Source organism: Cololabis saira, chromosome 21, assembly GCF_033807715.1.
Source record: "Cololabis saira isolate AMF1-May2022 chromosome 21, fColSai1.1, whole genome shotgun sequence".
Classification (NCBI taxonomy): domain Eukaryota; kingdom Metazoa; phylum Chordata; class Actinopteri; order Beloniformes; family Belonidae; genus Cololabis; species Cololabis saira.
The window spans coordinates 36,599,828-36,623,420 of record NC_084607.1 but is presented as its reverse complement, the minus strand read 5'-3'; the positions used below and the strand labels follow the sequence as shown (position 1 = coordinate 36,623,420).

General features: G+C 42.0%; 2 protein-coding genes across 2 annotated transcripts in view; one reads left to right on the top strand and one right to left on the bottom strand.

Moving 5' to 3' along the window:
• Positions 1 to 2,478: 2,478 nt before the first annotated feature.
• pex12 (peroxisomal biogenesis factor 12) lies at positions 2,479 to 8,755 on the bottom strand. The gene is made up of 4 exons (XM_061711062.1): positions 8,612 to 8,755; positions 7,706 to 7,838; positions 6,929 to 7,464; positions 2,479 to 3,945 (listed from the first exon to the last, which is right to left on the bottom strand). The coding sequence occupies exons 2-4, from the start codon at positions 7,823 to 7,825 to the stop codon at positions 3,543 to 3,545; spliced, it is 1,059 nt and encodes a 352-aa protein (XP_061567046.1). The 5' UTR covers positions 7,826 to 7,838; positions 8,612 to 8,755; the 3' UTR covers positions 2,479 to 3,542.
• Positions 8,756 to 12,377: 3,622 nt separating this feature from the next.
• Positions 12,378 to 23,593, top strand: part of si:ch211-237i5.4 (leucine-rich repeat-containing protein 70) — a 24,482-nt gene continuing 13,266 nt past the window's right edge. Inside the window, exons 1-2 of the mRNA XM_061712371.1 lie at positions 12,378 to 12,570; positions 22,830 to 23,259. Of these exons, the coding sequence (XP_061568355.1) occupies positions 22,957 to 23,259 (303 nt within the window). The 5' untranslated portion in view covers positions 12,378 to 12,570; positions 22,830 to 22,956. The remainder of the gene's footprint in view (positions 12,571 to 22,829; positions 23,260 to 23,593) is intronic.

The following is a 23,593-nucleotide window of genomic DNA, read 5'->3' as shown; positions in this document are numbered from 1 at the left end:
AACTACGAGTAAACCTGCACTCTGAGAACGGAGAGCTCTGCCAGGAACATAAGGAACTATCAGGTCTTGGAGAAACCAGGAGCTGGGCTACAATATGTGTTAATGTGATGGGGGTAAATATGTTTGATGTGCAGTATAAAAGCTGAAATGACGTATATAAAGTGTTTAAAACAGTAGCTTGGTAGCTAGTTAATCAAACGGATCATATTTTCTAGTCTTACTGCCTCTCTTCCTGTCTAAGGACATTGAAACAGCTGTTTTCAGACAGATGTCCTCTCCCTGAGCAACTCCAGGACCCCCAGCAGTCTGGCTTCTGAACTGCTCCCTGAGGCCACGTTTACGCTTAGCCGGGTATTTACAAAAACTGATATTTCCCCCTCTACGTTTTGAAAAATACCATCATTTACACAACTCACATAAATAGCTGTTAAGGTGCTATGAGCAGCCAAACCTACAGGGGACAGTGTAACGAGAAGATAAAGTCATGCTAGCCAATCAGAATCCTGGAAAAAAACATCAACAAATGACACGAGTAACTTCCAGTTACTTCCAAGATGAACGAGTCTTTCGTTTGGAGTGACAGAGAAGTGGAGTTACTTTTAAGTGTGATGTTAGAATATAAAACAGGTAAAATACAAGAAAATATTGACGGTGGCCAAACAAATTGAAAACACAGGTCCCACACATGACGCTGGTGACGTTTCTGTCTCATAATATGACGTTCTGAAGCCTATATGTCCGTTTCTCTCTGTTCACAAGCAAACATGAAGACAGAGTTTTTGCAAATCTCCACTTTGGAGTTTTTAGGAATTATCGTTTTTGGTGACTTTGAGCTTCGTTTTCGTGTAAACAAACGGCCAAAACATTAATTTCATATTTACTCCAATTGCCTTTACATATAAACTAAGCTTGTTTGGTGTGTATGTACAACTCAACTTTGCAGTTTGTTATGCAGATAGGAGAAGTCAGATAGCGTGACTAGGGATGAAGTCATAAGCTCAATTAAAAGAGCTATGTGCAAAACAATAACTGCTCCCCCGGTTGAAGATATACCGGCCGTTTCAAGGTCAAGGAGGAGCAATATATCAAATTGAAGATAAGGGGTTATGTAAACGAGTTGCAGCCGTTTTCCCTTAGAGCTGCAACTCTTATCGTAACTAGGGACCACCCTAAGGAAATAAAAAGAGAGGGTCGGCAGTATGCGCTTCAGAGTGGTAGGAGATGTATCATCTCTGTCCGTTGTCCTTGTAAAAATGTAACCTCTTGTCTTTCTCTCTTTTGTATTATGTTTTGGATGTTGGAGGTTGTTTGAACCTGACAACCTCCCTGAGTCAGTAGCCGTTAGGGGTGTAACAATATATCGTGCCACGAAATTTTGCGATACAAAAACGTCACAATACGTGTCGTGGAGGTGACAAGTGTATCGCAATATTGGATTATTAATATTAATCTATTGTGTTGACTAGTAACGCGCATCCGACCGCGACTCGACCCGTGGACCAAAATCTTCCTCCGCTCAGAAGAAACTAGTCCCGTTTTGGTCCCGATCACAGGACTCTTGCAGGTTTTGAGCTCTGAACTTTTACTTCTGTAAGGCTGGTGTAGAGTTAAGCCTTACCTTATTAAATTAAACCTTTTTGGGGTGGTGAGTAGGATAAACACGGGGAAACTTCTGCTGAGTTCCAGTGTACTTTAATGTCCCTCAACAGTGTAGGATTTTAGAACATCAACAGCACCTAGTGCCGTACTGTGGCGTATCACTCCGCCCAATCTAAAACAGACTAATCACTACAGATAAACTGACTAGTGTCATTATAGTCCCTGATTTACATCAGAATAGAAAGAATAGATTTATAAAATAATCAACCCTGAATTACCAAAATAACCTTAACAAAAATAAATCTCCTCTTACACTTATAAGGTGAGCATGAATCAATCTTTTTATGATGTAAAATTGTATGTATTTATTTACTTTTATTTATTTATTGAATTTTAGTTGTTAAATTTCTGGAAAAGAAAAAAGTAAAATCATACATGAGAGAAACTATTCAGTTTATGGCAAAATATTTGTACTTGTATGAAACTGAAGATCATAATGCAAACCTGACATTTACTTTTAGTTCAGTTTGTGGAAAATGGTTGGCCTGGCTTTCTCTTTAAAACTTAAACAGTTATAAAGCATTACAAACTGGAACAATAGGGCAAACGCACAGCATTGTTTTGTATTTTGTGTCTTTCAAATAAAAGACCATTGTTTCCAGTCATATGTTCCTCATTCAAGGTTGTTAAAAAAATACTGCTATAATATCGTATTGTTATCGTGACCTCAATATCGTGTATCGTACCGTATCGTGAGATTAGTGTATCGTTACACATTTACAGCCGAGATGATTTAACAGCAGCTAAAAACACCAAAGATCTTTCTGTTCATGACTCCATTTGAATCCTGTTCATTCGACACTAAAAATGTACAAAACATAGTTTGAAAATACTTTATTAGATTTAATATTCAATCTGAATCACACAGTTAATGTAAAATTTAATTTACAAAAACAAAATCTTTTATTTACAATAATAGCATCTGTTGGTCACCTTTACACATATAAACTGTTTTCAGACAGTCATCGGAACCGGCCTTGTAGCCCCCTATAATGTAATAATTTCACCCTATAATGTAATAATTTCACCCTATAATGTAATAACGCCTGAAAATGTAATAAAATTTGCACTTAACTCAATCGAAAATGTAATAAAATCCAATAATGTAATAAATTCACCAATAATGTAATAAAATATCCTGACTGATATTGTAATAACATTTTTACCGATAATATAACAGCTTATTACATTATTGGGAATTTATTACATTTTCAGGTGGGTCTTTTTTTTTCTTCTCCAAAACTGATAATGTAATACTTGACAAATAATGTAATATATATGTTTATTTTCAGTCCAGAGTTCTACATTTTGTGTTTTAAGTATCTAAGAATGTTTTATACGCTGGATTTGAAACACCAGAAAGACTATTGGGTTAAATTGCAGACTTTGAGTACCATGTAATAAATTCCCAATAATGTAATAAGGTATTACATTATTGGTAAAAATGTTATTACAATATCGGTCAGGATATTTTATTACATTATTGGTGAAGCTATTACATTATTGGGTTTTGTTACATTTTCAATTGAGTTAAGTGCAAATTTTATTACATTTTCAGGAAATTATTACATTATAGGGTGCTACAAGCCTGCATAGGGAATGCCGGCAGGGCCGGCGTCTGGGCCGGCAGGGCCGGCGTCTGGGCCGGCAGGGCCGGATGTCTGGGCCAGCAGGGCCGGCAGGGCCGGCGTCTGGGCCGGCAGGGCCGGCGTTTGGGCCGGCAGGGCCGGCGTCTGGGCCGGCAGGGCCGGCAGGGCCGGTGTTTGGGCTGGCAGGGCCGGCGTCTGGGCCGGCAGGGCCGGTGTCTGGGCCAGCAGGGCCGGCAGGGCCGGCGTGTGGGCCGGCAGGGCCGGTGTTTGGGCCGGGCTTGACCCCCAGCGTCTCTAACTCTCTGGACAGTAGATCTTGATGAGGTGCTGCAGCTCGCTGGGGAACCCGGTGACGGGGCAGCAGCGGCTGGCCTTCACGTACGTGTAGATGCAGCGGTAGCAGAAGACGAAGCCGGAGGTGGACAGCACCGTGGCGTTGCTGCGCTGCTTCCGGCACAGCGGACAGCACTTGTGGTCAGCGCTCGGCCGGCCGTCTGCGTCTCCGTTCTGCTGCAGGTGCAGGGGCGGCGGCGGGGACGGCAGGGACGTAAGCGCCTTCACGGCGCTCTGGTTGTCCGAGGAGTACCACCACTCCAGGAACTGCAGGAAGAAGACGCCCAGAGACAGGGAGGTGGACAGGGAGACGGCGGCGCCGCTGGCCGCCCGGGACAGCAGCCACCACGTTCTCCGGCCCAGACTGAAACACAGAGGACACGTCTCAGCGGTCAGACATCTGGAGTTTAACAGATACAACCAGATCTGAACTGTAACATTGATCAAACAATGTTTACATGGAAGTTTAATTCCTCTTTAATTCAGAATTAAAATTAAATCCAATTTAAAATGAGTAAAAATTCCCATGTAAACACTTAATTCTGAATGAAAATGGCCATTCCGAATTAAACTTAATTCTGAAGTAAGTGGCTGGTTTATTCCGATTTTAAATCCGAATAGAATAATTCTGCCATCATGTCTACACTCATTCCTCTTTAAATTAATTCCGGTCTTTCTTTCTGCTCGTTCCCTCGCCCGTCTGTCTCCATGACGCTTATATTCCATGTTATGAATTGTTTTATCAAAAGGGATTGAAACAGATAATTCATGTTTACTTAAAGCTGTAAGTTAAAATGTGTAAGATGCACTATTTACATTATTTACAGTATTTACAGTTTATTTACATTTATTCACTTCATGCTTCCCTGCAGCGTCTCATGCAAACACAAACACACGTACCTGGCAGAAACATTACTTTATATAATGTTGTCTGTCGCCCGCCATATTTTTATGGCCGGCGCCATAGTTGGCTGGCTACAAACTCTATACATCCCATTATGTATAATAATATGCCCGCGCTCTCAGCAGCCGTACTCGCATCGTTAAGGCTGATTTATGGTTCCGCGTTACACCAACGCAGATCCTACGGCGTAGGGTACGCAGCGAGCGGCCGTACGGTGCATGTCGCTGCGTACCCTACGCCGTAGGCTCTACGCCGAACCATAATTCAGGCTTTACTAGGCAACGAAGCAGGTTGAGTCACGTTGCAGAACAGCTGCAGAGGCGCTCATAAACGTAAATGATCATTGTTTTTTTTTTTTTTTAAACAATGGTAGGGGAAACACTGGACTTGTCACAATTATGTGCTTAGCTCTTTAGTTCTTCATTAGTTAGTGCTTTTTTCTTTAATCTTAATACTTTCTCGGTGTGAGCGCAACTGCAGCAGCGCTCTGCTCCACAACGTGCGGTCCTCTACTTAATATGTCCGTGTGGAAACTCGTTCGGTACGCCTCCGTTCCGAACCGAACACGCTATACCGAACGGTTCAATACAAATACATGTACCGTTACACCCCTAATTTACAGTAAAGTAAACATGTCCTGATAAACGTTAAATGGTCAATATTCTTATGTTAGTATGGAGCTTGTACTGAAAATACCCTATTTCTGGTTTCAAAGGGAAATGCTTTTATTTTGAAGTCTACAGGAAATGATTGAGCGTGTGTTCATCGCTAGCTTTAGATTCGAACCGCGTGCTGAAGATGTCGAGGCAAGATCCGCTGTTTTCTTCCCTGTTTGTAAGCTGCAGCTTGTTTGAGGAGAATAAATGTTTTAAACGTTTTAAAGACACACATTCTGGTTATTGAGATGAAGCTTCTGCCCCTCAATATTCCACGCTGGGCTGGTTTTCCAAACAAAGTTTCAAGATGCAGCAGCAGTAAACGCTGGTCAAGAGCAGAGACCATTTATTTAATAAATAGAAATCATTAAAAGAACAGATGGAAACAGGAAACATTAAATTGTGAGCTTTTCAAAGTTGTAGCGTCTAAGTTAGTTTTTCTTCCGGTAGTTTAACTTCCGGTCCCCCCCCTATCCAATCAGAACCTTCCCAACCCCCAAACCTGGAGAGGAATTGGAGAAAGACCATCAAACGTGTTTTCCATGTAAACCTCAATTCAGAATTACTATTTCCATGTAAACTCGAAGGAAAATAGTTTAATTCTGAATTAAAAAACATCATGTAAACGAGGGATTTCAGATGCTGACTCACCGACCGAGGGCCAGAAAAATTTCCCAGAATGCTTTAAGTCATCATTTGCAGACTTATTCAAACAAAAAAACATGGCGGACATTTCTAATTTTTAGTGAATAAAATCAATATTTTGAGTTAGTTTCTGCATAAAAATGCGTTTGGTTTCATTTCTAGCGAGAAATATATATTTTACTTTCATAATATTCACTCAGTGAATGTACATAATCACTCGCTTGTTCGTTGTTGCGAAGATCACGCCAGAATAAAGGCTGATTTATGGTTCTGCGTTAAATCAATGTAGAGCCTACGGCGTAGGTTACGCGGCGACGCGCACCGTACGGTGTGCCGTACACCGTAGCTCTGCGTCGATTTAACGTGGAACCATAAATCAGCTCCCGAGCCGGCAGCTCTTCTCATCCCCGAAAACATCAGATCAAATTTCTTAACAGGCGTTATTTGGATAAACTGAGCCCAGGTTGGGGATCTTAAAGGAGCATGGGGCCGGATTGAGGCAGTATTTATGAAAAGAATTCGTATACGTTTTAAGTTTTCTAGTATAGTAATAATGTCAGATGAAGCGTTCCAAACCCAAAAGAATGATTCCTCTAGTGTATCTCTCCGTTGCCTTGAACAGGCTGTGTGCTGCAAAATGTGCTGCAATTCCGGGCCAGAATTTCCCGCGCTGGGTTGCGGATGTGACGTCACATGACGCTGCATGTGCGTTCTCCCCGTTCTCCCGTGCCGGCTTCACTGTTGGCTGCAGTACCCCCAACGGCCGTCGTGGCGAAGGGTGGCGCTATAGAGTCTCATTTCTTAAAAGGAGACTCATGCTCCTTTAACGGTTACTTTTACGCTTGAAAAAAATATTAAAACTTAAACTGGCATATTAACAGCGCTACAGCAGAAATTAAAACAGCTTTTATCTCTGGGCTTCCTGATATGGTGTGACGTTTGTGCAAACGTAACTACGCAGTCGCTTACGTACCCCAACGTAAACCACGCAGTGACGTAGCAAGTGGTGTCCCAATCCCTAGGGAACATTACAAGGACCTACGCCTGTGGCTTCATCTTGAGGGTGAAGTGGTAGTGAGTAGGGTGAACAATCCCCCTGGTAATATCTTAAACATCAGACTTGTTCCCAGAGAGCCACGTACCTCCCGTGGGCGGGGCAGCCGCTGCTGCCGGGCTTCTGCTCCAGGTCCAGGATGTCCTGGGCGCTGAGCCGGGCCAGTCTGGCTCCGGCCAGCCACAGCAGAGGACTGTGGGTCCTGGTGGCCCCGAACACGAAGAGCAGCTGCTGGAGGAACACCCAGGCCTGCCAGGCCGAGCTGACGTAGGGGTAGGCCGTCACGGCGGCCCGGTACAGCCGCTGGCTCCGGGACCGGGCCAGCCGGATGGAGAAGTCTTCCTCGTCCCGCTGGCGGGCCAGCGAGCCCTCCAGCTTGGCCCGCAGGTACGGCAGCAGGCACAGCAGGAGGAGAGAGCGCCAGCGGGACTTCCTGTGCAGCCACCGGCCACCGTGGAGTCCCCGCCCGCCGGGAACTCTCTTCAGGCCGTAGAAGTTCTCGGAGAAGGAGGCGCTGCAGGAGCTGAGGAAGTGGTTCTGCAGGAGCAGGTCCAGCAGCAGGTACAGCTCATCAAAACTTCTCCACAGGAAACCCAAGCGGGACGGGTTGGATTCACCCAAAACCTGCCAGAGCCGGCGGATCATTGAGTCCCAGCACAGACTTGACCTTGCTACACATTAACGCTGTCAGGCCATTCAAAAAATTACCTTATTTTCCGCACCATAACGTATGACGTATTTTAAAACCTTTTCCATACATAAGGCGCTACAGTAGAGGCTGGGGTTACGTTCTGCATCCTAAACTGGCAGCCCTACTACAAATGTTTGTCTCAGCCTGGCTGGCTGGTACTGGCCCAGGTCTCACCTTGACGGCGTGTCTCAGCGCGGGCCGGACCGCCTCCATCAGCGACTCCTGCGCCAGAACTTCAAAGATGGACGGCTGCTGGTTGGCGGTGGAGGTGAGATGGGCCCCGGCCTCCGCCATCGCTGCTGCACAACTGGAACACAGTTCCAGGAAAATGCACTAAAATCATTTTTGTTTTCAAATTGTACAGGACTGTCTCAGAAAATTTGAATATTGTGACGAAGTCTTTTATTTTCTGTAATGCTAAAATGTCATACATTCTGGATTCATTACAAATCAACTGAAATATTGAAATATTGCAAGCCTTTTATTATTTTAATATTGCTGATCATGGTTTACAGCTTAAGAAAACTCAAATATCCTATCTAAAAAAATTACAAAATATTCTGGGAATCTTAATCTTAAACTGTAAGCCATTATCATCAATATTAAAATAATAAAAGGCTTGCAATATTTCAGTTGATTTGTAATGAATCCAGAATGTATGACATCTTCGTTTTTGTAATTGCATTACAGAAAATCACAATATTCTAATTTTCTGAGACTGTCCTGTATATGGAGGCACAAACTGAACTTTAACACTCAAGGCTGATTTATGGTCCCGCGTTAAACCAACGCAGTACGGTGTGCGTCGCCGCGTAGCCTACGCCGTCGATTTAACGCAGAACCATAAATCAGCCTTAACTTTGAATCCGGAAATGATCTGAGTTCCAGGTCCCCGCGCGAGGCTGCGCTAAAAACACGTCCAGAAACAACTCAAACAGCCTGTAATGGCGCAGGAAACTGGTTCCTAGGAATAAAAGTGTCAGTAAACCGCAGCAGCCCCGGCTCGGAGCTGACGGGGCTGACAGCTTCGTCTTTATCCGTGTTTATTCACAGGAAAACGAGTTGCAGAGAGAAGCTTACCTGTTACCTGCTGAGCTTTTAGTGGTGAGGAGGTTCAGCAGGAGGGGGAGACATTACTGCAAAGCTGGTACTGGTTCTGGACCAGAAACATCATAACTACTCCATAATAGTTCACATGTGTCAACATTGCCTTGTTCTCCTTCTCCCGGGGGTAAACCAGCAGTAACGACACAGTAACGTCACAGCGCCCCCTGCTGGTGGGGAGTGGCATAGATAGATAGAAAGACTAGAGCAGGGGTCAGCAACCTGCGGCTCTAGAGCCGCCCTAGTGGCTCCTGGAGCTTTTTTTAAAAATGTTTGACCTTTTTTTTTTCTTTTTTTCTTCTTTTTTTTCTTTTTTCTTCTTTTTTTCCTTTTTTTCTTTTTTTTTCCTTTCCTTTTTAATCTCGACATTTTGACTTTTTTCACAAAATTTTGACTTTTTTCTCGAAATTTTGACTTTTTCTCGACATTTCGACTTTTTTCTTAACATTTCGACTTTTTCTCGAAGTGCATAAAAATCTTCCCACACAACTAATATAGAAACATGCAGCATGTGTTGCCTTCATTCTAAGGCTGATACAAGACTTCATTTTTTGCGGCTCCAGACATATTTGTTTTTTGTGTTTTTGGTCCAATATGGCTCTAAAACATTTTGCGTTGGCGACTCCTGGGCTAGATCATAGATATATAGAAAGGCTAGATCATAGATAGATAGAAAGGCTAGATCATAGATAGATAGAAAGGCTAGATGCAGTGTTGGCCGGTGATAAAACATTTTGGGGGGGCGCACTGGCGAGTGGGGATTACAACACAACTATAAACTCTACTTGAACATAAATGTTTTTGTTATTTTTTATTACATATCACTACATATATTATACATATACATGTAGCATATTTTACATAGACATATTTTTCATTTTTCAAGTAACAAAATAACATATTTGAACCATTTTTCCGATTTTTTCAGTTATTATATAGACTTATTGACAGATATTGTCAATATCAAAAAGCACTTGACAACAAATTCAGACCTTTTTACTATAGAAATGTTACAATAGTCAGCAGCTGCTTGAACTGGTTTCTTTCGTCAGAAAAAGTTAAAAAAAAAATGTTTCCGGCCTGCCGCCCTTTTCCCACTCGTTTTGGACGTACAGTAGCTACAGCTCGGTTTGCAATAGCTCTCTACCACTACCAAAAGTCTTTTACCACCTTTAAACACAACTGGCATGTCCAAATTTTGGGAGATTTCTCTCCACTTTTGTCCCTTTTTATTGAGGTCACGATAGTCCTGCAGTCTCGTACCCACAACTCCTCACACAGACTCACAGCCAAGATTATTTTTTCTTCCATCTTGATCGTCTCTGATCTACAACCTGCAAGTTCTTTTTCACCCTCCACCACCTTCTCTCCTATTGGAGGCGCAGAGAAGTCGTCACAGCGCGGCACGGTGAAATTAAAAAATGTTCAATTTGGGCGCAGGCAAATGTTTTAAGATATTTAGATAATTTTACATATTTTGCGGTGCAGTATCAGGCCAGCAGAGATCATTTTAGATGCTTCCCGTGCTCTGAATGCATTAAGGGACAGGAGCATTATTTGATAGGATGTTACTGGACTATCAAGTTATGCTACCCCTGAAATATTGATTTAAAATGGATAATATGGGATGTTGAGTATTTGATCCTTCAAAATAAACAACCCATGACATTAATTGCATTACATTTTGTGAACATTATACGATAAAGAGAAAAAAAACAAACAATTCTACCGCTTTATTTGATATCCATTCAGTCATTGGCCTTTATTTAACCAGGCAGATCATTAAGAACATTCTTATTTACAATGACGGCCTGGCAAGAGACAAGAACCACTTGGGGGAAAGGAAGTGGTTTAGGGAGTAAAACACAGTAAAATTGTAGCTCTACAAAGGTAGAAAACCATTAGGGGCATTTTCTGATAGGGCCCAGAGCGGACGCTTCCCCACCGAGCTCGGCGGGACGCGAGACGGACCTGCCGCGGAGTTTGCGCCGCGCCTGCGCCCGAATTGAACATTGAATTGAACCAGACAATTTTTGTTTTGTTTTTTCAGATCCGGGGCTTTTGGAAAAACATTCGGGGCTTGAGCCCAAGTAGCCACCCCCTACATCTGCCTCTGGCTGTGACTCCGTTTGTAGAGTGACAGAAACAGTCGTGGCGTCTACAGTCAGGGGTGTGACTTTGATTGACAGCTCATGAATCAATCAGATTGGATGAAGAATGACAGAAAACACGCTGATTGGCCACGGAGGAGAGTCTTTGAGTAACCAATTAGAGACCAGCATGAAGTCACGTGGAAGAAAAGTTTAAAGGTATTGTGACATGAAAAACACATTTTTCTTGATTTTTTGTGTTTTGTTGGGTGTCTTGACATCAATTACACCCAAAAAACAACGAACTTTTAACATTCAGTGTATTGTGTGCTTCCTGGGATTTTCCGCATAACTATGCAAAAACGGCGCACCTGGTTTGGTGGCGGGCCGTGACGTCAGGGCCCGCTAAATCACCGCCCCCTCCACCCAGCTCGCTGCCTCCTCTCCAGCGCACCATAAAGGCTGATTTATGGTTCCGCGTTACACCGACGCAGAGCATACGGCGTAGGGTTACGCGGCGACGCGCACCGTACGCTGAACCCTACGGCGTAGGCTCTGCGTCGTTTTAATGCGGAACCATAAATCAGGCTTAACACGGAGGTGTTAGAGCCTCTTTTGTTCTAATCACCGGAGGAAAACAGCTAAGAAGACCCGCGGCCACTGACTGGACTTAAGATAAGGGGACACTTTATTTACATGCCTTTATTTTTGTGATTGTTTGCTGTGGACTGTCTGCTTCGCCCTGCTGCTTTTCCGTGCATGCTTCGCCTGTCGCTCCCGGCTTAACTCTCCGACGCCGCTGTGAGCGTATGGCTCGCGGGGAGCTGCGGTCCCGGTCCTCTGGTCCCGGTTGGACTTCATCCCCGGGCTGTAGTCGCCCTGTCTGGGCTGTGTGTGGGTGTTTGTGGTCGGTGTGCGCGCGTGTGTGTGAAGACGGCAGAAGTGTGTCGCGGTTGGTTGGAGGAGGTTTGGAGGAGGAGCGGGGCAATGATTGACAGGAAAGGGGAAAAAGGAAGCGTTTTTCACGGCACAAAAAAACACTGTAATAAAAAGGACAGAATGGAGTACTAGAGTGAAGTTTTTCTTGTTACACTCTTTTAGACACATTTGAGGGATGTTGGCCAAGACTTTTAATAGTGTTAAAAGCATGTTAAAAATGATGTCACAATACCTTTAAGAACATGCAATACACACTCATTTGGCCATTGAAACCTATGTATTTCAGTCTGCACAAAAAACAACTCTGAATAAACCCAGTGTGGGATGGGAAGGCTTGAAAGATTAAGTCAGACACATTTTAAGAGTGCACAGATGTGATATTTACTTTTTATTACGTAATTTATGTGTACTGTGTCTATATTTTTTTATTTATTTATTTATTTTTTCCTGTAATTTTAATGGGGGCGGCGCCCTAGCGCCCCTTATTGACACTGCATGGCACAGGGAAAATGACTCACTTTTTGGGCCATCTCTGAGAGGTCATGTTCCTCTGCATTAGCTTCAAAATGAAAACCTGCAAGGTGCCGTATGCACAACATGCAAGCGTCACACAGAAAAGGCAGCAGGGAATGGGAGGGTCATTACAGTGGTATTAACATGAGATGAGAGAAGATAGATCAGAGGCAGAAGCACGATATCTCCGTACAGTTCTCTGGATGAGAGGAAGCATTTAGGGACTGAAGAGGATTAGAGGATTATTAACCCAGCTGTCTTCCACCACTGCGTCTATCGCTGTGTCCATCACCTCTACATATGCCTCGTCTCAGCATCATTTTCACATTCAGGGGCCATACACAAGTTTAGGATCCAGGATGGAAACGTCGGAGCGCTTTACCAGCAGAAAAGGTTAGTCAGACGTTTAGAAAATGGATGCAACTAATTTTTATAAACTGCAGTTTTTATGAGCAAATATATCTTGTGAATAAGAAAGTAAATGCTAAATTTTAGTAAAACATTACTGGTGTAGCAGAATGCAGGTATAAAATGTACATATGCAGTCACACCAGTGTCAGGCTACCTGAATTAGATTCTTTCTGCTGGGCCACTCTTAATATTTATGAATATATTTTGATGGCAAAAAACTGGATTTATCTGGTGAAAAACAAAACTGTTAGCCTTCATGCAGAGAGATTATGAGTAAATCTCTTACATAATGAACGATTGCAATGACTCGTGAATTTGGCATTTGATAATATTCCTCTTTTCAGACATGTTTTTTTATCTAAATTGCATCAAAATGTCTCCTAATCTCTATGTACTATGTAATCATGTATAAAAACATACACATAAATATATAAAACTTCAGTATAGTAAGAAACGTTGGCCTTTGCATCCACTTTTTCAATTTAAATTATCTATTTATTTTCTTTTAACTTTGTATATAATCTTTTTTTTTTTTTTTTAAAAGGGAATGTTTGGTCAACAGTACAACTACAAAAACACAGGAGGGAGGGTCAGAAACACATTTTGGGGGAAAAGGCAACGTTCACTCATTATCCTCCATCTGATGTTACAACTAAGCCGAATGTTGTGACATTATCTAACTAATACTAAGTGCAGGCTTCCATCTGGCTGCAGGACTGTACAGTACAGCAGTGGTTTTAACTGGGCTGCAGAAAAACTGCCTCTGTTTTTATGTCTCTGAAGGATGTTGCACTGTATTTGAGGTCATTTTAAACTCCACTCACATTCTCCGATTTTTTGATTTATTTATTTTTGATTTGATCTGATTTATTTATTTGCACATTTTTGAAAGAAGAAAAGAAAAAAATACAATGCAGTGTGTTTAGAGAAAATTAAAAAGAAATAAAAAAAAAAAAACCTGAGAGGCTTATTGAGTGGCCTCCCCTCTATGATACACTTAGACAGTAAAACAAAGAATGCTTTGGAAAAAAAAAACAATATAATTGAATAAGAGTTAAAATAGACATAAAAATATGATAAAAGGAGCAGACTGTAGTATAAACCAAAACAAAGAGCATCTGGATATATAGTATGTACAGTGTACTTGTATGTACATGTAGAGACAGACACACAAGCTACAGCAGACGTTGATGGTACTGGGTCAGCAGCTGTTTAAATCTCAGCTAGGAGTTTGTTTTTTAATCGTTTTTTGAAAACAAGGAGGGATGGAGTGCTAGGAACTAGGTTCCAGATGTTATTCCACAGGGCGACTCCTCTGTGTTTAATGTTATATTTCCCTGTAATGGTGCGACATCGGGGTGGATGGAGATGAGATGCTGATCTAGTTGGATAACTGTGAATATTGGATTTTATCCACCTTATTCCTGGAGCCTCTACTGTAGAAACTGCTGTGGGAGTAACTTCCGGTTAGCCGCCGGAAGTTCCGTAACGCCATTGACTAACCATGGCAGCTGAGCATGAACAGCGGTTTATTTTAAAGCAATTTCCTTTCAATCTAGCAGAGAAGTTACGGTTTTGTTTTCTGACATTTAATGTTTAACATGTTTATCAACCGTAGCATTTACTAAAATGTCCTTGCGGAGCTCGGGTACGTCGTTTTGTGGAGGAAAACCTGCATCATACTTTGTGGCTCGGATCCGACAGACTGCCGGAGGAGAGACGGGAATCCTCAGAGGATTGACAGGAATATCATGAGAATATCAGGTATGATTTCAGGTTAATTTCATGAGAATATCAGGTGTGATTTCAGGTTAATGTAATGAGAATATCAGTTATGATTTCAGGTGTATGGAGGACACAGCATTGTAGTATTTGTCCGGTAATGACAACCTTTAGTATTATTTATTATTATTTTCTGTGCAGTTAAAATACAAAGTGTGTTTATGGCACGGACTGCAGGGCAGCATTAGAATAAAAATACAATAGTTTCACTACAGACATGTTGATAAGAAAAAAGTTTTTTGTTAATTCAATTTTAAATCTTAGCTGTGGTCAGTACTCGAGTTGTAAAAAAGAAATCAGGGGGGATGGTGGATTTGATCATATGGGGACAGATCATTTTTGCTGATTACAAATAATATAATATATTACAAACAATAGCACTGACCAAAAAACCTGCAGAAATACTGCAGGAATGACATAGCAGCAGTTAAATGCAGCCTTCTGTAAGCTTTAAATATCCACTGGGCTTACATCAAATACATCAAAACACAACAATAAAAACACTTTTCTGAACTTATCAATATGACTCTGTCCTTCACAGGATAAGTAAAATGGATCACTGCAAAAACTCTAAATGTTAACAAGAATATTTGTCTTATTTCTAGTTAAAAGTCTCATTTTAGTAAAAAAATCTCATTACACTTAAAACAAGACTCATCCCTGGAAAAAACAACAATTTTCACCTGTTTCAAGTAGATTTTCACTTAAAATAAGTAAAAAAATCTGCCAGTGCAACAAGACTTTTTTTGCTTGTAATAAGAAGATAAATCTTGTCCCACTGGCAGATTTTCTTACTTATTTCAAGTGAAAATTTACCTGAAACAGGTGAGAATTGTCACATTTTTGTGGTGATGACTCTAACCAGAATGTTAAATGTAAATGTTGAAATAGCAGTAAAACCACTTTCATTGATGAACTGACATAAGGGATGGAAAGGGGGGGTGACAGTTTTACAGGGGGGATGATTTGGAGCGTTTTTATTTCAGGGGGGGATGCCATCCCCCCTCATCCCCCCTCAACTCCAGTACTGGCTGTGATAATGTACCGGTATTTTCCTAAACTTCTGGAGGGCTTAGGTGATGTGGTTGCAGGTGGGGGGTTGTGGGTCTTCCCCCAGGTACATTTGATGAGGGGGCTGGGGGTGTTAGTGGTTAATAATTGTGTACTGTATTGCTCCCTCAGATGAGCCTGACCAGATGGATCAGGAGGAGGAGCTGTGATCAACACCAAAGCTTCCTGTGATGCCCAAACACAGTGGTCAGACCCAGGGATGGAGGACCACACCTATTCTATTATTTACGTGCTGGAGATGAGGTGATGGGTGACCGTGGTTTCACAGTTAGAGACTTGCTGGAGGAGCGTAGGGTGAAGCTAATCATTCCAGCATTCACAGGTGAAGGATGCCAGCTGACCAGTGAGGAGGTCACTCACACACGCCGCATTGCTCACGCCCGCATTCATGTTGAATAAGGAACCTGAGGGTGTACAAGATTCTTTCTCAAACAGGACCAAATTAACTTTGTGCCCAAAATTGACAAAATGCTCAAGATTTGTGCTGGTTTAGTGAATTAAAGAGCTGAGTTTATTTCAAGTGAAAAGTGAGAAGACATTTAATATTGCACTTAAACATACTTACATATTTCATTCATTTAACATTTTCTGAAAACAATTTAGGTACCGTTACACTTACAGTATCTTTAACAAATAACTCTCAACAGGGTAAGTGCTGTATGTAGTTTGTAGAGCTGCACTTACATATTTCATTCATTTAACATTTTCTGAAAACAACTGAGGTCCAGCTGCAATTGTTGTTTTTTTGAGGAAATAAAAGTCTAAATATTGTGATTTCAGTTTGTCAGGTGTGAATATTTTCTGGTTTCTTAAGTCCTCCGACAGTAAACTGAATTTCTCTCACTTAAGACACAAATGTAATGTGCTTTTGTTAAACAATATTTTTCTGTTAAAATGTTTTGATTCATGTCCCTATATTGTATGTCCTAATATGTCAGGAGGGGATCTTTCAGGTTCTGTTTTTAATAAAACTGAAAACAAAAATGAAGTCTGTTGTACTGTTTTCCCCCTAGCTTTATACAGAGAGGCAGAGCTGAATCTTCTTTGTACCAAATTCATCTACAAATGTTTGTGTGAAGCATGTGTGAAAAGTTCTGGAGGTGTTTCATGTGTGTATCTGAAGTCTTTGTCAAATGAAATTTGGAACTCCAGGTGCTCAGTTGGTGTCCAGATAACCAGCTTGCAGCTCTGCAGCCCCAGGCACATCACTGCCAGCTGGACCTGAAAGAATAAATATAAAAGATGGCTTACAGTTTGTCTTAATGTAGGTTCACAAGTAGCCTACCTGTCACATTAGTTCATAGATTATAAGCAGTACTCGAGTTGTAAAAAAAAAAAAAGGGGGGGTGGTGGATTTTATCATCTGGGGACAGATAATTTGTGCTGATTACAAATAATATAATATATTACAAACAATAGCACTGACCAAAAACACCTGCAGAAATACTGCAGGAATGACATAGCAGCAGTTAAATGCAGCCTTCTGTAAGCTTTAAATATCCACTGGGCTTACATCAAATACATCAAAACACAACAATAAAAAACACTTTTCTGAACTTATCAATATGACTCTGTCCTTCACAGGATAAGTAACATGGATCACTGCAAAAACTCACAATCTTAACAAGAATATTTGTCTTATTTCTATTTAAAATGTCTCATTTTAGTAAAAAAAAAATCTCATTACACTTAAAACAAGACTCATCACTGGAAAAAACAACAATTTTCACCTGTTTCAAGTAGATTTTCACTTAAAATAAGTAGAAAAATCTGCCAGTGGAACAAGATTTTTTTGCTTGTAATAAGAAGATAAATCTTGTCCCACTGGCAGATTTTCCTACTTATTTCAGGTGAAAATTTACTTGAAACAGGTGAAAATTGCCAAATGTTATTTTCTGGTGATGACTCTAAATGTTGAAATAGCAGTAAAACCACATTCATTAATGAAATGACATAAGGGATGGAAAGGGGGATGATTTGGACTGTTTTTATTTCTGGGGGGATGCCATCCCCCTTCATCTCGAGTACTGATAAGTAACAATATTTACCCACCTGGAGGAGTATCCACTTTGCCCATTGGGAAGAATGAGATACTTCTCATCTTCTAAGCATTTCTTCACTTCTTCAGGTCGTCCTCCCATCCCTCAACAGCAGGAGGCAGAGGTGAGATGATATTGTCCCGTTTGAGCTGTGACAGGTGGTGTTTCCACATGTTTTATATCCCCGACGCTCGGAGAAAGAGGGTTAACGCGTTCACTCAGCATGTAAACAAACGCCGGTTGGGGCAGCACCGGAAGTAGCTCCCACAATTCGCGCAAAGCCTCATGGGCCGTAGGAATAAGGTGGATACAAAAGTATTGTTGGAAGTGGAGTGGTAGTGATTGGCTTAAATACAGAATTTTGTAAATAAAAATAGAGATTTGCATATCTCATATATATGTTTTATTGATATCAAAAATATTCATAATCTTGAGCTTAGAAAAAAGGGGAACAGATGGGGCCTGGAAATCTGACCTTGTGACTCTTCTAACAAATCTTTTTTGAAGTAAATCAAGTTTGTGGAGATATGTGCGACAGGTGCTGGCCCAGACAACATTACAATACAAGAGATATGGATAAACAAGACTGGAATACAGAGTCAACAGGCAGGATCTATTGAGAACAGGACTGATTTTCCTAATGATTCCTATCGACTTTGACACCTTTCTGGCCACAGAGTCGATATGATCTTTCCAACAACATTTTTCGTCAACAATTACACCCGAAAATTGAGCCAAAGATACCTTATTAATTTTATTCCTTTCTATAAAAAGGTTGGCTTCTTCTGGATCATATTTTTTCCTTCCAGAGTATAAATGAAATTAGTTTTTTTTTATATTAAGAGATAATTTGTTCAGTTGGAACCATATTTCTTTGTAGTCTGTAGTCCCGGCAAAGGGCGGAGAGCGCCGGTGCGGGTGCGGGTGCAGGTCCAGGAGGCGTATGCCGCACCCGCACCCGCGGTTGGCGTACGGCGTAGGGCAGGGCTATTCAATTGGCGGCCCGCGGGCCAAATGCAGCCCGCCAGGAGCTTTTATGTGGCCCCTGGTCATATTTCAAAAAAGGGGGTGTTTGTTGAAATTTTTATTTTATTTTTTTTTTTTACTAATAGTGATGCACCGAATGTTCGGCCGAAAATAGCAAAAAAAAACACTTTCGGTGTTCGGTGGAATAAGTGGGGAAAAAACCGAAGAGTTAATAACAGCTAACAGACACATGCAGACAGACATGCAGACAGACATGCCAGGAATGCGTTCACACAAAGTGCGATTTTTATTTGTAATGTGTGCAGAGAATGCATATCGCATTTAAGTTTAAGATGCTTGGTAGCCTTTTTTTAGTTGGTTAACGATGCATAGTGTTTGTACATGTTAATCTCTGTTGGAGATGTTTTTTACTTCGGATTTTTTGCCAGTGTTGCACAGTGTTAATGTTTGTCACATTATTATTAACCTCTGTTGTTTATAGGACTTGTTTACATCATTAGGCTTCTAGGATTGGCCTGAAATTTTTTTCATTTGAATAAGTGAGGACTTTGCATTTCAGATGGAACTTCTAAGCCTCCTATAATTCGTGATTGTTTTGTTTTGCTGATATAATGCACAGATGTGTCATTAATAAAGGAGCTTATGGTTAATATTTTGCTTATTTATAACATCAAACTGGCTACTATGGACTAAAATGCTTGTGCTCAATGCTTAATATAATATTCAAATAAGGAAATCTTGGTGGAAAGTGGTGCTTTGTCATTATGGCGTGTTTTATTAAAAGTAGGTCAATATCAGTTTCATTAAGTTTGCACAATGCATGGTTTCAAAATGAACTTGCATTCAAAATAGTATTTCTTTATCTGAATATTATATTTAACATTCACAATTACTAAATCTGGAGACAATTAATACATAATTCATATGTAAACTAGATATATTCAAATGTATAATACAAATGTATTATATTTACATAAGTCTTCGTCTTTGAGTGCAAAATACATTTTGAAAACCCCCACATTTTCAAATTGTGCGGCCCTCTCCATACAGTCCTTTTGCAGATGTGGCCCCCGGCCGAATCTAGTTGAATACCCCTGGCGTAGGGTATGCGGCAATGCGTACCCTACGCCGTAGGCTACGGCGTAGGGTACGCGGCGACGCGCACCATTCTGCGTTGGTGTAACGCGGAACCATAAATCAGCCTTCAGTGTGTGCTCTGTCTGCTGTTCTGAACTTCTCTGTTGTGCTAATTTTGCTGGGACGTCGGGTCCCTCCGCCGAGACAACTTTTGCGGTATGCGTTCATTGTTGTGTCTAAAAATGATGTGCAGTGCCCACCCAATCAGAAACGGTACAGATATTCTGTGATATTTTTTTATATTTATAAAAAAATAAAATTATAAAAAAATAAAGGATCCCCATAACTTTGATTGGGTGGGCAGGACGCACGTTTGGGTGTGCACAGCCCAGGCCTGCCCCCCCCTAAAACCGGCCTTGTTTGCAGCGCGTTTGATGATGCTGCATTTGTCTTTGATTTTGCAGCACATTTTTTCATTTGCACCACCTTCCTCTTTTTGTACCTCGTTTTGAGTTTGTGAATTAGAATCAATCTGTACATGAAGCCGTTTTCCTTAACTGAGACGCATTAGGCCGTTGCAGTGCGTTTGGCCCTTGTCGGCCACCATACTCAACAGCGCCCCCTAGAAAGCTTTGTGCCTCAAGCCCCACCATACGGTTTGACGTACATGCATGAAAATCGCTACACACCTGTATCATGTCACAACTTAAAGAAAAGTCTCTTGGCGCCATGGCCGAAACCCAACAGGAAGTCGGCCATTTTGAATTAATCGTGTCATTTTGGCGCAATTTATGCCATTTCTTCAGCCGCTACTTGGCCCGAACCGTAACGTGCACCCAGGTGTGTTATACATCAAAATGTGCGTCTCCATCCTGCGACGATGCGCATTACTTTTCTCAGTCAAAAGCGTTACCGTGGCGACGATAGACGCCAAAAAGCGCGCCCCCCCTTCATCTGATTGGTCCATACAGATAAAACTTATGCCAGAAACTAATTTGGTTTTAATAGGCGCTATGTCATCCATAATTTGCGTCACTAAATGACTAAAGTCATTGATCAAGTTGTCACATGAAGACAATGGAGACAGAGTAAAGTCCAGGTTAGAGTCAGAGTATGGCCCAAATAATCTAGCAGCGTTGGTATATTTAGCAATAAAGCTACCAGCTGTGTCAGCAGCAATGGTGCGTCTTTAGACTAGTTTTAGAGCAGGTGTAATTTTAGTTTCCCAGGCAACATTAAAGAAGATACAAAAGTGATCAGCGATCCCAACATCAAGAGTACACTGAGGGGTTATATCAAGATCTTTGGAAATAACCAGATCAAGAGTGTGTCTTTGATTATGAGTAGCCCCAGCAGTATGTTGTATGAGTTCAAAAGAGGATAACAGTTCAATAAAATGGTTGGCAAAGTGATCATTGTTACAATAAATATGAATGTTAAAATCACCAGAAATAAGGATGTAATCATATTCAACAGTAATTTGGGATAAAGGTTCACTAAATTCCGTTAGAAAGCCTTTTCTGAGCCTTGGAGGACGGTACACGGTTAGAATTCAATTTCAATTCAATTCAATTTTATTTATATAGCGTCTAATACAACAGATGTTGTCTCTAGACGCTTTCCAGAGATCCAGAACATGAACATAAACATAAACATAAACATAAACATAAACCCCCGAGCAATTATTATATAAACAATGGCAGGTAAAAACTCCCCTAGTGGGAGAAAAGCCTTAAGCCAAACAGTGGCAAGGAAAAACTCCCCTTTAGGAGGGAAGAAACCTTGAGCAGGACCAGGCTCATAAGGGGGGACCCTCCTGCCGAAGGCCAGACTGGGGGAGTCAGGGACGTCGACAGCACAGCAGGCAGGTGGAAGCAGCAGCGGGATGACCAGAGGTGGGGGGGGGGGCGTCAGCAGCACACAACAGTCATGTGGAAGCAGCAGCGGGATGACCAGAGGGGGGGGGGGGGGCGTCAACAGCACACAACAGTCATGTGGAAGGAGTAGCGGGATGACCAGGGGGGGGGGGGGGGGGGGGGGGTGCAGGCAGGCGGAAGCAGCAACAGCAGACATCCACGTAGGCAGGTGGAAGAAGCAATGGGATGACCAGAGGGGGGGCAGGGCCGGGAACACAGGCCAGAACGCAGCTCCTGAGGCTCCGGCCTGCAAACATACACAAAAGAGAAAAAAAGGGGGGCCGGCACAAGAAACTACAGGAACGATGGACAAAAATGATAGCTATGAGATATTTATAATAAATAAAAATGGTAATGGAGAAGAGAGGCAGGGAAAAGGAGAGGAGAAGAAGGGTGAGAGGCACCGCCCAGCGGATCATGTCGGTGCCCCCCTGCAGCATAAGCCTATAGCAGCATATCTACCGCGAAGCTATATTTGAGACTAACTATTATAGTCTTGTTCTATAGCTGCAGCTATGACTACTGACTCTAACACACTAAAGTTTACACTACCTAGAGATTTACCAACACCAGCTAGAGGTAGAAGAAGACATGGATAAACAGATCGGATAGCCAAAGCTAAGTACTGGAAAGTAAGAGTATGAACCCAATTGAATGGTTTTACATGATCTGAATAAATAGCAGCAACACCACCACCCTTCATGTTAGTCCTGGTACAATGTGAAAATGAAAAATGTGGTGGTGATGCTTCAATCAGTTAAGCCAGGTTTCGGTGAAGAGAATACAGTCCAGTCTGTGAGAGCTAATGATGTCATTAACAATAAATGTTTTATTATTAAGAGATCAGACATTGAGCAGTGCCATCTTTAGGGATCTTGCAGGAGGAACTGAACAGTCAGCTAGTGCAAGGTTAGAGTTTTGGTCAGAGTTTTGGTATGATGGTGTAATGACTTTGTGATTCTGGGTGTTAACTCCTCTGGATTTACGAGGTCTAGCAGGTGTGACGGTTAGTAGGGTGGGAATTGGATTGTAACTTCCAATTTTGCAGGTGACGTGAGAGGGAGCTAAGATTTCACACTGCCTTTTAGATCTCCAGACCGGTATAGATGAAACAAAGCCAGCAACAGCAGGACCCGCATTGTCAGGTGTAAAGCTGAGACAGACAGAGTCAGGATGCTGGGCCGGGTCGTGCTGTGCAAAATATCAGTCCTGGCTAAACGCAAAAGGGGAAATTAAATCAGCAAATACATACTTTAAAACATGTCAAACATACACTGAATCCTTTCAACAGCATTTCAGTTCCTGTTCATTCCCTTAAGTTCTGAACGAAGTAAAAATGGCACTTTGCTTGGTTTTCTCGTCTTCACAGTTGCATCAAAGTGGACCGTCAGGCTTGATGAAGAGCGTGGGAGACGTGAAAAACCGGGCTTCAGTGAGGTGTCCACTCCTTCCTTATTCCTCTGAACAGACTTCTTTCTTCAGCGGTCCGGAGAACTATGAATATCCTTTCCCGTTTCCTTCTCCTCATTCTCGCCCTCCACTCCCCTTGGCCCCTGGCCTCCTTCGTGGACGGATCGGGAGTGTGCCCACACCCATGTGTTTGCTATGAGCACGCCGACCTGGTGGACTGTCACGATCGCAGGTTTGAGCACGTTCCCCGGGGCCTCCCTCATAGCACCTGGCTGCTGAAGCTCGGCGGGAACAACCTGAGCGTTATCGGCACCCAAGCCTTCGCTGGACTGTGGTCCCTGCGGGTGCTGGTGCTGACCAGCAGCAACATTCAGCAAATTCAGCCTCAGGTAGGAACAAAGCGCTGGAGGAGCGGTTAGATCAGGGGTCGGCAACCCAAAATGTTGAAAGAGATTGGACCAAAAACACAAAAAACAAATATGTCTGGAGCCGCAAAAAATGAAAAGTCTTGTATAAGCCTTAGAATGAAGACAACACATGCTGCATGTTTCTATATTAGTTAGAACTAGGGGAAGATTTTTCTTTCATTATGCACTTCGAGAAAAAGTTGAAATGTCAAGAAAAGATTTGAAAAGTCGAGAAAAAAGTTGAAATGTCGAGAAAAAAGTCGAAATGTCGAGATTAATGTTGAAGTACAATCTCGAGAAAAAAGTCGAAATGTTG